General features: G+C 44.6%; 1 protein-coding gene across 2 annotated transcripts in view; it reads right to left on the reverse strand.

The window, feature by feature from the left end:
• TMEM241 (transmembrane protein 241) overlaps positions 1 to 13,564 on the reverse strand; it is a 105,288-nt gene that overhangs the window by 47,690 nt on the left and 44,034 nt on the right. The window contains exons 7-11 of one of the 2 annotated variants that reach the window (XM_068562250.1): positions 12,455 to 12,506; positions 10,434 to 10,482; positions 9,261 to 9,306; positions 8,110 to 8,145; positions 4,826 to 4,860 (exon numbers count right to left, since the gene is read on the reverse strand). In XM_068562250.1, coding sequence (XP_068418351.1) covers positions 4,826 to 4,860; positions 8,110 to 8,145; positions 9,261 to 9,306; positions 10,434 to 10,482; positions 12,455 to 12,506 — 218 coding nt within the window. The remainder of the gene's footprint in view (positions 1 to 4,825; positions 4,861 to 8,109; positions 8,146 to 9,260; positions 9,307 to 10,433; positions 10,483 to 12,454; positions 12,507 to 13,564) is intronic. The other variant, XM_068562249.1, reaches the window with a different exon arrangement.

Here is a 13,564-nt window from a genome sequence, read left to right on the forward strand (position 1 = left end):
TGTTAGGACCATCTCTGACAAATAACAAGCACTCCTGAGCCAAGAGTATCTGGAAGACTTCAACCCCTCTTGCTTTCCCTGGAGAGAATGTTCCAAACACTTTCCACTTGGCTCTGCTGGTCCTCAATCTCAAATTGGCCCCCGGTGCTTCCCCCCTGATGCCTTCAGCCGGCCTCATCTTTTACTTCAACAGAGAGGGTGCACACCAACCTCTAAACAGCAAAGGTTAATGATTGTGCTACAAAAATAGTCCCGAAAATGTTGCAGTACGTGGCTAGCTGGCCCCAACCACATGAGAACTAGACCCAGGAGCTAAAAACTGTGTAAAGATGCTCAAAAGACAACACTTCTGCACCACCTAGCAAAGAACGCACACTTTAAGCACAGGGTAAGCGGTTCAAGCGCTGTAAATATGCTTTGTGGCATCAACATGCAGCTTACGCACAGAAGTCTGAGTTAAGCCTTCATCCCTGTGCTCCACAGTTAAAATTCTGCTGACTCTCTGAGTGAGGGAGTGAGTCCCATCTCTCTGAAGATAATGGAGCATGAAATCGCCACGGTGAAAAGTGTGGCACAATTTTACCACATCAAGAACAATGGATACTTGAACATCAAGAAAATTTCCTCTCACCACATTTCAGTGAATCAGTGGAAAAGTGGAAGGTCAGTTCCAGGATGTAATCAGTACTGCTTGCTTTATCTCAATACGAGCAGCAGACACACCACATAACAAGGTCATTTCTGGTCAGATTCCCGAAAGTCTTCCTGCCCTTCTGGTTCCTTGAAATTTTCTCTCTTGAAAATGCCACAGCAGAGGGACCCCATACAAAGATGAAATGCAAACTTTCAAACAGAGGAAGAATTTGTTTTCTCTACTATTACTTAAGGCAGTCCTGGGGGTGCAAGTTTCTAAGATTCTTGGAGCTTCTGCATGAACTGTGACTTTGAAAGATTAGAAGGAGAACTAGATCCCACCCACCAAGAAGCAAACCCAGGGGCTTCCCTGGTGGCGCAGTGGTTGAGAATCTGCCTGCCGATGCAGGGGACACGGGTTCGAGCCCTGGTCTGGGAAGATCCCGCATGCCGCGGAGCAGCTAGGCCCGTGAGCCACAACTACTGAGCCTGCGCATCTGGAGCCTGTGCTCCGCAACAAGAGAGGCCGCGATAGTGAGAGGCCCGCGCACCGCGATGAAGAGTGGCCCCCGCTTGCCGCAACTGGAGAACGCCCTCGCACAGAAACGAAGACCCAACACAGCCAAAAATAAATAAATAAATAAATAATTAATTAAAAAAAAAAAAAAAAAAGAAGAAGCAAACCCAGTGCCTGAAATAGGAAAAGTGTCAGGGTCTGCACCTAGGACATGGAGAACTATCTACCTGGTCCCTACCTACCACTACATCCCAATGCACCCCAAAGGTGGTGACCCAAAGCCACACCACCTGCATTGCAAGAAAGCCTATCTTTCTAGTCACTCGGGAGTGAGTGAGAAGGGCGGCTCAGTCAAAAGCACTACTCAGAGACCATCACCCACCTAGTAGAATAGCTAACGTAAGACAGACAACACCAAATGTTGGTGAAGACATGGAGAAACCGGAATTCTAACGCATTGTTGGGTGGGAGGGTAAAATGGTACAAATGCTTTAGAAAACTGGCACTTTCTTTAAAAGTTAAACATATATCTACTGTAAGACCCAGAAATTCTACTCCTAGATATTTATCCAAGAGACATTAAAACATAAGTCCACAAAAAGCACTGTATGAGAATCTTGATGGCAGCTTTATTCATAACAGCCCAAAACTGGAAACATCCCAGGTGAGCATCAACAGGTGAATGGATAAACAAAAGGTTCATACACCAGCACACTAGTCAGCAATAAAAGAGAATAGACTAGTGAGACACCCAACAATCTGGATGAATCTCTAAATGCTATGCTGAATGAAACAGCTAGACACAAAAGAATACTTCCTGTGTGTTTCCATTTATATGAGGCTCTAGAATAGACAGAACTTATGTATGGTAACAGAAATCAGATCAATAGGGGCTTTTGGTGGTCGGTGAGAGGGAGTGACTAAGAAGGGACGTGAGGAAACTTTCTGGAGTGACAGAAGTTTTCTATATCTTGATAGAGGTGTGAGTTACATGGGCATATACATTTGTCAAAATTGATCAAGCTGTGCATTTAAGATATGTGCATTTCCTATGTGTAAATCATATCTCAATTTTAAAATGTTTTGAAAGTACTACTAAATAATGAAGATACAAGTAAAAAAAGAAGAGGTAAGAAGAAACCAAAAAGAATAAAGCCTTGTTTTAAAACATCAGAAATTAACAGAGCCTTTAAAAAAAAAAAAAAAAAAGGCTGCACCCATGGGTCCTGACTCTTACTGTGTCTTAATTGGTGCAGGTGTGGGAGAATCAGGAAGCTGCTCTCCCTGACCCACACCCAGGCCTCGAAGTGGACATTCCAGATGGAAAGTATAATAAGCAAGTGGGAAAGAACGAAGTGCTGTTCTATCTTAAAAATGGGCTGGACCACCCATGGGTCCAATGAGAAAGCTAACAAATTGGCAGGAATTGAAGCTGCCCAATCAGAGCAGTCCTTGAATACTTCCGGAGGAAAGAGATTTTCCTCAGCTGTTTTATTTGCTTAAATTTTGTAATCAACCTTATGCTCCTATGAGAAGACATCACCAGGACCCATCAAAGGGTTTAGGGCAACTGACCTGGCTTTATAAAGCTGGGAAAAACTGATCCCCAGGGGGTCTTCTAGATTCTCAGCTTCCATAATCTCACACACCAAATTCCTACCTTCATATCCATCTGCCTTAATTACCTACTTGAGCAAACCTGTGTGCTTTTTGAAACAATGGGCCACTGCTTAGAGCTGCACAAGGTTGTGCATTACACAACTTCAGTATAAACAACTGCACTGTTTATAAAGACCACAATTGTCTTTGTTACTTAATTCACGTAAAAGTAGGTGTGGTTCCACAGTGTTTCCCTGGGATGTTCATGGATTTGATACCCAACTTGGTGTTGGTACAGATGAACATCTCCGGCTTCTTCTGGAAGGCTGCCGCCAGTTCGTAAGTAGCCTCACACCTACCTTCCCTGGGGCCTTTGCCTGAGCCCTGCTACGATGGCTACTGAGGCCCACAGGACTCCTGACCCCTACGGCCGTGGGGCACCCCCTCGCAGGGAAGCTTCAGCTAAACTCCAGTCTCCCTCTGCTACCCACCTCCTCAGCATCATCTTGGTCACATCACTTAACTCCTCTGGGTTTCAATTTCCTCATTTGTAAAATGTGGTGGCACCTTGGATAATCACTAAGGTTCCTTCCAGCTCTGATAAGCGTGAGTGTAACAAATGAACTAGCATAACCTCTTAGGGAAAGGCAGAGCGACTTCTTTAAGTGAGTATCATTCACCCAAATCCACTAGAAATCACTCAGGGAGAAAATGAACATGCAAACCAAGAAGCACCAGCAAGCATAACTCTCCAAAGGTCTTTGATTAAAAACCTGTTTGAAAGGCAGAAGACACTTAGTAGGCTCTGAAATACCTGTTGGGTGGCAACCCTCTGGCTGCACGAAGGAATGCTGAGAGGCGGGATTTGGAGGCGGACACTCAGCGGTACAGGTAGGTGTTTAGGGTCAACACCAGGGTTTCATATGACTTGTAATTTTACAAAGGGTAGGTTTCTAGGCTATGGGAGTGTGCAGAAAACAGTGGATGTGCTTCAGTATGGGCAAGTGTAGAAGCACTCATGGAGAAAAAATAATTCAAATTATGCTAATGAGACAGCGGTTCGGTTATGTCATATCCAATCTAGAAACATGACCCGAGTCACCATCAGCAGTTCCCTGAGGATATTAGTTCAAACAGTCTGAAGCAGCTAAAAACACAAACAGAAAGGGGTTGCTGTTTGGGGCACAGCAGGAAGCTAGAAGGGGCTTCAGAAATAATCCAGTCCACCTTTCTTAATTTCCGGATAAGAGACTGAGACCCTGAGGGCTTGGGTAATGCCTCATGCGTAGCAAAGGTCAATAAACATTAGTTTAAGGAGTGTGACCAATAAAATGTGTATTTTCAGCCGTGCTGCACACAGATATTTTTGCTTTATCTTTGCATCAACTTCAAAAACTTTCAAAGTAAAAAAACACAATGAAACAGAGTATTACGGAAAATTCCTGAATTTGGAAAACAACTCTAGGGTAATTGAGGCAGCAACAGGGTAAAGGTAAGTTTTTTGTTTATTTTTAAATTTAATTTTATTTATTTATTTTTTATACAGCAGGTTCTTATTAGTTATCTATTTTATACATATCAGTGTATATATGGGTGAAGGTAAGTTTTAAAATGACTTCTTTAATCTGGAATTATGAAAACTGGATGACAATACATGATAAAAATATATAAAAGGATGTCACTGAGAAATAGGGGCAATTTGAACTTCTCCACCAAATCTTTAGCCCTAGGATTGAAGAGCAATTCTGGATGCTTGAAGGGAGAATTTTAGAAAAGGACAAAGCAAGCACTAGTTTATTTGGCAGATAATAAACCTGCCTATACATCTGAGATTGCACCAGATGAAAACATCAACAATAAAAGATGGAAAAAGGTTAAATTCATGGGCAATAAATCCATAACGGGATACTAAGAACAGTTTCAAGTATGTGGGCCATTCCTAACCCTTAAGTGTGACACCCTGGAAGGCAGCTACATTCTCTTTCAAAATTTCCCTCAGAGATATAACCGGAGTCAGAGCAGTGGGTCGAATGGGCAATGTAGGATAAACAAACAAACGAACAAAAGGATGTTTACCTGTGGGGTGAGATGCAAATGCCAGGAGCACCACACTGAAAAAGAAACAGCAGACTCGTGAAGAAAGCTTCCCCAGCGCTGAGAAAACAACATCCATTTTCACCCATTCTACTTGGAAATAGTGAGATGTGCCTAAAAGCAAATTATCTGCACTGAATGGTCTCCTTCTGCCTAGATCCAACTTGTCAGGGAGAGAGTGAGAATCTCCTGAAATGCCTCAGGTTTTGGCAAGAGGGCTGGATCTCCCCAGTGATGGCCTCTGAGGGTCCATGCCCCTCTTGGAGGGTCAGCCCTGCCACTAATGATTATCATATTCACCTAATCTACAGAGAGTATTTGTCAGCTAAACAAAGCAGAGTCTAAATTACAAATAGGCTGCAGCCTAAAAGTTAGCTGTTGAATGTGAGCTAAATCTATTTGTGAGCTAAATCACAAAATTAACTACACAGAAGAAGGGGTAAACTTCCAGGAAGCTAGCCCACAAAATGACCCATGCCATCCACCCTGTGTCTGAAAACTACCTGGACCAATTTGCAGTTGATGCTGTATGGGATGATGCAGGCCGTACCTGTGCTTGGCTCTCTCCCATCTTCATCTCTGGAAGCCTGTCCCATCTCCCGGCACCCGTCTACAAGTGCCTTTGCGCGGTCCTAAGCCCACCTTCCATACCCTCTTCCGTCAAAACTCACGCCACACAGGCAGCTGATTTAGTTGGAGGTTAGGAATGAAACTTTTAATTCAAATATAAGAAGGAACGTTTTCTTAAAGCGCTGGATGGCCTGCTCTGGTTCTTAACCCTGGATACACATCCAAACAGTGAAACATCCTGGCTAGAACCTCTGAGGGTGTGGTCCGGGCATCCATTGTTTTTATTTGTTATGGCTCCCGGCAGCTATAAAGTACCAGGATCAGGAAGCACTGCCACAAATCTCCAGCTGGTGACATGACAGCCAGGGAAACCAATGTTAGCTCATCAGCCCTGCCCTGCTCTTGGGTTATCTCCCAGCATCATTTCTGTTTTTCTGATGGTTTTCAGAGGAGCAGTGTCACAGAAAGAGGCAGGAGGAGAGGAGGGTTGTGACAACGGCCACAAGAACAGTCACATTCCGGTCATTCGGAAGTTGTAGGTTTGTGAGACAAGGGTTTACAGGCAGCTAGCTGTAAAAAAAATACACATACTACAAACAAGACTGGAGACTTCCTGTCCTTCTCATGGGCTGTCTGCTTGCTGTCTCTTCTTTCTCCGGAAAACACATACCCTGTACATACTCCATCATTCTACCTCGCTGGATCCCCTTTCGGCTTCAACTTCAGCAGCAGCAGAAGTTATTGCTCCTATGGCAGGATGTGAGGGGCCCCTTTCCATCCCAAAACATCTCCCAGGGCCTGACATGGTATCCCAAATGCCATCATCGGAATCACCCCAAAGGGTGACTCTAAAAGAAAACACTAGGGAGTTAAAAATAGGAGATAATTAAATAAAAGAGTTGGCTCTCTAGTCCATGTCTGAATTTTGTAAATATAGAGTTATACCCTCCTGGTTCCTACACTGTGATGTCCTGTGGAGCAAGCACCATATTTTATTCATCTTTGGAGCTCAAGTATTTAGCAGGGCCAGATACATAGCAGGTTCTCCCTATGTTTTCAAACCAGCAGGCAGGGCTCCGGGCTGGCACCTACAGGCACAGCTTGCCCTACAGAGCTGAGTGAATGCAGATCTCTGGATGCTGATACCCAGGGCCTGTGGGAAATCGAATCTCAGCCCTGGTTCATCTTCATCACTTGTACTGAAAGAAGACGTGGAAACAGCAGCGTGGCTTTAGCGGGGTGTGCAGCGGGCTGAGGCAGGAAGCCTTAAGCACCTGTCTCCCAGGCAGTGACACCCTCACACGGGGGAGGGCAAGGAGGGCGCAGGGCAGGAGAACTAGCTGGGGGTCACAGTGGCTGTTTTTTTCCACCCCCAAAACCCTCTGCTGCTCGCCTTGGCTATAAGCTCTGTGGGGAAAAAGAGCTGTCTAAAGTACTCCGATGTCATGGAAACATTTCAAACACCAAGAGTCTTCTGCATTTTCAGAAACACCTCTTGAAAAGGCAGCTGGTGGGTCTGGGCAGAGTGGAACTAATGACTGTTCCACTGAGTACAAAAGGGGCCCCAGCTATGTTTGGGTTGAATCCTGTCTTCAAAAAGGCATTTTCATAAATACTAAGATACTTAGGAACTTTACCTGTAGGTAGAGAACACAGCTCTTGAACGTTTTAAGCTAACTTCCTGCAGAAATCCATGTGGCCAAAGGCTGAGAGGCACCTCTCCGACCTTGGTCCTCTGGACTGAATGTTGTTGCATTAGGCAAACTTGAGTTCTGGAGAGCAAAACCTCAATTTCTCAATTAGGTCCCTCAGTGCACTATGTGGGGCTCTCAGAATGCAAGAATACTCCCCAGCTATTCTATTTAGCAGCCAACCCCTATTCTTTACTTGGCTTGGGGCAACGGTACAAATGGAAATCCATATACTACACTTAAATATTATAAATCAAGCCTCAAACTTCATCCTACCCTAACAAATACACCTTCAAAGCCACCTGAAAGTCCAGATTAAAATTTAGAATTCGTGGAGTCCTTGGAGCTTCCTGTCAGAAGGTGGCGGTGTGGAGAGAGCCTGCCTCTGGCTCCCAGCTCCCAGTGCACCCTCTTCTCTCCGACACCAGGCTCCATCCTGCACCCAAGGACCTAAACATGTGTGTGTGGACACCTCAGTCTGCAAGCCCACCCTCCATCCACATCCCTCATACTAACAGCCTTTCTTTGGACATCCATTGGGTCTCGGAATGAGTTAAGACAGACCCAGGGAGGCCTTGGAATCCACTTGGGTAGGAAATTCCAAGTCCCAGTCTAGAAGGAAGGGTGTGGGCTCTTAGCCTTACAGACTCCATATGCCTTTGGGAGAGGCATGGCTCTCTGAAAGGCGGGGCTGGATGGAAGCCCTTCTTGCCTGGCCTAACGGCAGGACTACTATTTAGTTTCCGCAATTCTGATCATCTCACCAATTATTTAGCTTGCCTTCCTGGCAGGCAGGCACACTGGCTCAGATCTCCCTTATCCAAATATTACTGGATATAACTGACTCACTTTGCTGTACAGCAGAAACTAACACAATGCTGTAAATCAACTATACTCCAATAAAAAAAATTAATTAATAGAAAATATATACATTATTGGAAAATAAAAATCCATTAGCTCTAGAAGAATATGAGTTATTCTTTGAAAATTTAAATTATATTTTACCTGAATAGATAGTTTAAGTACTGCTGGTCAATGTCACTAAGAAATGAGAAAAATAAATAAATAAATAAAAGGTGAAATAATATGTGTTTAACATACACAAAGTAGTCATTTTCTTCCATTAATAAATTAGATCTATGTACAAGTTCCTACATTTATAAATCATTAATAAACACTAAGAAAAGTACTTTATATTCAAAACCATTTCCTGGCTCGTTTTTTAAAAACATTTCCAATTTAGTACTATCACATGCATTTTCACTTGTGGCCGATTATGTGTACATTTGCCATTTTAAAAGGAGTGTCAGCTCTCTCAGGTCACTGGACTGGCTTCTAGGGCTACCATACTTGACAAATAAAAATACAGGACACCCAAATAAATCTGAATTTCACATAAAGAATAATGTTTTAGTATAAGTATGATCCAAATATTGCATGAAACATACTTAAACTAAAAAAATTATTCGCTGCTTATCTGAAATTCAAATTTACCTGGGTATCCTGTATTTTATCTAACAACTCTACTGGCTTCTTGCTGAAAGAACACTTTATTCAAAGAAAAAATGGTGCTCTAGGGACCCATCACATACCCTCAGCATGTATAACCTTCCCCCAGGAGTCAGTCCCTTCAGACCTTTCTTTGTGGCCCTCAGGCGGCCCCGAAACCCAGGGGCCAGCTGGCCAGTGGAGGGCTCTGACCTGGTGGCTCCAGCCCAACCGAGGCCTGAATTCTCATCTTTTTCATTTACATTCAGCAAATCTGTTCCACTGACTGCCCTCAACAAAGGCCTCATTTTACCCCAGAACAGAGCTGGTGACGGGGGAGACTTCTGGGTCTAAAGTTAGGAAGGGGTTGGAGAAACAAGAAAAAAGACTGTGCCTCTGAGCTGCAGGAAGTGAACTGGAGCCCAAGGCAGCCGGTCACGCAATTTTTGTCAAAATGTCATCTAAACAGCCGCCCTGAAGGAAGAGGAGAGAGACTTCCAGGCTCTTCGCACATCGCTGGCGGTGGTTCAGGTACTGATGGACCCGGCCTGCTGCCCTCCCCCCATCCTGGACTCATGGAGTCTGGCTGAAGGAAGAAGCTCACGACCCCGTGGGTCTCACCCCTTTCCTTTAACCAAATGACGACTCACCAAACTTTAAAAGTTTACCTTAACGCGTTGGGTTTCTGGGATTTCTGTAGTATCTTATAAGCCCCTGGAAAGTAAGCAACACAAGTCACTGGCACGTGGCATTCTGTGGAGGGAGCGGCTGGTGCTTCCTGGGAAGCATGAAATCTGCAGGGAGAAGGGCCCCTCTTCCCTGCAAGGGTCACCTGCAGCCAACAGGGGGCGACCAAGAGCACTTCGGAGAATTTCAAGGATGCACATTCGGTAATCCCCCAGATGATGCAGTTCATAGAGAGAGTGCTGGGCTGGAAAGGCTCGTGGTCCCCAGAAGGACACAATTAACAGGAAGCCTGGATTTCCTTTGATGGTGCACATGAGAAACACCGCTGGACTTCTGACCCACGTGTCACAAAGTCAGGGCACTGTTTGATCCCCCTAAGACTACAGATAGGAAACATTGGTTTGAAATAAAGTAGATGATCCTTTTATTTCACCCACTTAATTTTTTTTTTTTTTTTTGGTATACTGCTGAAAGAGAGTGTTTTTGACACAAACCTCTGCATCTGGATCTCTTCTCACCATTTTTAGAGAAGACCAACCAGCACTGCACAAGTGGATTTGAGCAAGCGAAGCCTGGGCCCTGGCGAGTTAATTAATGTTTGTCACGAGAAAGGTGAGACTCTATGGAAACTGCAAACATTTCAGGAAAACTCCAAAACAGGAAAATCAAACCAGAAAAATGCCCATTTAATTTTAACCTTGACACCTTGGATTTAATCTTCCTATTGTCCAGGATCACTAAAAAGTGGATATATGATAAGGAATAATAAGTCTCAATTGTTTCAGTAAGACTTCTTTAAAAACTTACTGATGGGGCTTCCCTGGTGGCACAGTGGTTGAGAATCTGCCTGTCGATGCAGGGGACACGGGTTCAAGCCCTGGTCTGGGATGATCCCACATGTTGCGGAGCAACTAAGCCCGTGTGCCACAACTACTGAGCCTGCGCTCTAGAGCCCGTGCACCACAACTACTGAAGCCCACACGCCTAGAGCCCGTGCTCCGCAATAAGAGAAGCCACTGCAGTGAGAAGCCCACGCACCGCAACAAAGAGTAGCCCCCGCTCACCAGAACTAGAGGACAGCCCACACAGCAACAAAGACCCAACACAGCCAAAAATGAATAAATAAATAAATAAATTTATTAAAAAACCCTTACCTACGCAGAATAAGTGAATTACAGCCCAGAAATAACCATCTGGATCAAACTGTAACACAAGATTTAAAAAAAAAAAAAAAAATGGCTGTAAGTACAGACAAACGGGATCAGAAACACTAAACATCAGTGCACAGTGCCAGGCATGGTGCCAGGCAGGACTCTGGGGCCTTGGGCCAGTCCCTCCTTATTTCTCACCCAGTTGCCTACAACATTTCCTAACAGGGCTCCCTGCCTCCAGCATCTCTTTCCCCATCCCCCCCACTCCCCAGCACTGCATCTCTAAAAAGTAGACCTGATGGTGCCACCTATTGCTTAAAATCAATCCAGTCATCCCCCAGTGACTTCAGGATGAAATCCAAACTCAGGACACCCAAGAATCCCTATGACAAGCTCCTGTCAACCCAACCAGTCCCATCCACTGCCCATCCCCCTCCAGAGAAAGAGAACTTGCACGTCCCTGGCCAACTCAGCTGAGGGGCACTCCCACCTCTTCTGCCCTTCCTTATTTTTTCCATTTATCTCACCCGACACACTCTGTTTAACTTGTGACCTGTCTCTGTCTCCACCCCGCACTAGATGATTAATTCCAAGAGGGCAGGAATTTGCCCAGGGACGCACACATAGTAGGTGCTCAATAAAGTTGAATCACAGGCCACTCAGGACACCTCTAGGGCTCTGTCCGTACCTGCCTTCTTCTCCTGGCTTGCTCCTCCTCACCCTTCAAGATTTAGGTACAGTAAGCAGAGCCTGGCTCCAGCATCAGAAAGATCTGGGTTAATTCTCTTGCCCCCTTCCCTTCCCCACATCCAAAAGACTATTGCCCATCTGCTATAAACTAGCATGGTAATTAAAAACATGTCTTTTGGAGGCAGGCGAGTCTAGGTTTGAAGACTGGTTGTGCCACCATCTACACACTGACTATACCAAGCAGCTGAAAAAATTATTTTAATCTAAGTCTGTTTCTTCTTCTGTAAAATACGAATCCTAACTATTCAAGGTTTGTTGTGAGAATTAAATGAAACAGAGTATACAAAGGTCTTAGCACAGTGCCTGGCACACAAGTGTTCAATATATGATAGCTTTCATGTTACTAATACTTGATATATTAACTGGAACAAAATAAAGGATCAGTGACTTAAAAAAAAAAAAAGAAAGAAAGAAAAATAAAGATCTGGGTTAAATTCTAAAATCCCCACTTATTTGTTAGCTGGTGACCTTTTGGGCCTCGTTATTCTTCAGCTATGAAATGGAGATAATAATAGCTGCTACCCTTGTGGAATTGCTGTGAGATTAAATAAAATAGGCACTAAAGCATTGGCACAGAGCCTGGCACACAGCAAGCTCCCTATTCCTGCTCTGAGCCTCGAAGGATCCCACACCTCCCCGGAGAGAGCCCTGGCCTCCCTGTGTTATAATTATCTGTTCATCGTCTGCCCCCTCCCCTTTGTTCTGACTAGACTCCGACTTCTGCCTGGATGATGGCGATTCCTCCTTGTGCCCCCAGAGCCTGGCTCGGTGCCTAACACTTGATGGAAACTGAATAAATGCTGGGGAAGAAAAGAAAGAAAAAAAAGAGCCCGAAATGAGATGACTCCTGGAGGTGGGGGTGGGTTCTCAATGCCTAATAAAGAAAAACTCAGTCTGACAAAGTGAAAATCACTGTGCAGATGAGACCCTTGGGATGAGAGGAAAAGAAAATCAACTTCGCCTCAGTGTGTGGGGCTGGAGTCATTTGGACATGCAGGTCCTCCCAGCAGGTACAGAGGGTGGCCCGCCCCCATCGCGGCACCCAGAAGCCCAAGGTCTGCGGGCTCCCCTGCTGCAGCCTTGGGAGAAGGCAGAGACCTGAGGAGAGGGGTTGGCCTGGCCAAAAGGTGCCCTAGGGCCCCAAAAGTTTGCTTTTACATGCCTTTGTATAGACCAGGGCTATCCTGCTTCTCAAAGGAAGGATTCGGAAATTCTGCTCATCCACGCAGGCTTCAGAGATACCTGGAAGGCAAAGTGAGTCTGCCTGAACTCACCTGGGAGTCGTTGAAGGGCAGGCACCCTGCGGCAGCCAGGAGGAAGAGGGCACTGTGGAGAGGAAGTGACACAGTTTCACTTGTCAACATCAAGGGTGAGTCCCGGAGAGTGTGGAGGTTGAAATACACAGACTGGAGCTCGGATGAGGCAAAGATCTCATGAGACCACACCCAATTCCCCCGTTCATCCTCTGAGAACCTCACTACCCATGTAGTTTTCAATTATGTGCTCTGCTGACACCAGTTTCTTCTCTGGGGCTCGGCTAGCCATCTTCCCAGAGACAGGCATTTGCAGGACATGTGCAAAACCACAGCTGGCTCACTTGAGAAAAACAGTATATAAAAAAGAAGGCTTCTTTAAACTACCGATCCCCAAAAATACACTAGTGGAAAATTGGGCAAGCAGACTACAGTTATTCCGCTTACCAATAAGAAAACACCACAGAAAGCACATTGCAAACTTATCGCCTTATCCAAATGATCAAACTTAACATCTCCAATAGTGGGACAAAGCTACATCATGTGCCTCCTGATATGATGTACTGAGAAGGGCACAACGTCACTCATGTGGTATTCCTGCCAAATATGCATAACCTGGACTGAATCACAAGGAAACACTGAGACAAACCCAAATTCAGGGACAGTCCACAAAACAATGGGCTTACACTATTCAAACTATGAAGGCAATGAAAGGCAATAAAATGTCGAGAAACTGTTCCAGATTAAAGGATACGAAAGAGACATGACATCTTTGGGGGAAGAGATTACTATAAAAGACAATATCGGGATAATTGGCCAAATTTGAACATCGACTCAATATTACACAACAGTATTGTAGCCGATGTTAATTTTCTAAACTTAATCATTGTACTGTGGTTATACAAGAGCTTCTTATTTTTAGGAGATACGCTTTGCAGTATTTAGGGGTAGAGTCATAACCCCTGCAACTTATTCCCAAATGGTTCAGAAAAAAATAAGAGTAAGAATAATTATGTATATATTCTTACATATTTTATGTGATATATATGTACATATGTATATATGGAGAGAGAAAGAAAGCAAATACAAAAAACGTTATCAGTGGGTGAATCTAGGTAAAAGGTATATGGG

This window comes from Eschrichtius robustus, chromosome 14 (genome assembly GCF_028021215.1).
Source record: "Eschrichtius robustus isolate mEscRob2 chromosome 14, mEscRob2.pri, whole genome shotgun sequence".
Lineage (NCBI taxonomy): Eukaryota > Metazoa > Chordata > Mammalia > Artiodactyla > Eschrichtiidae > Eschrichtius > Eschrichtius robustus.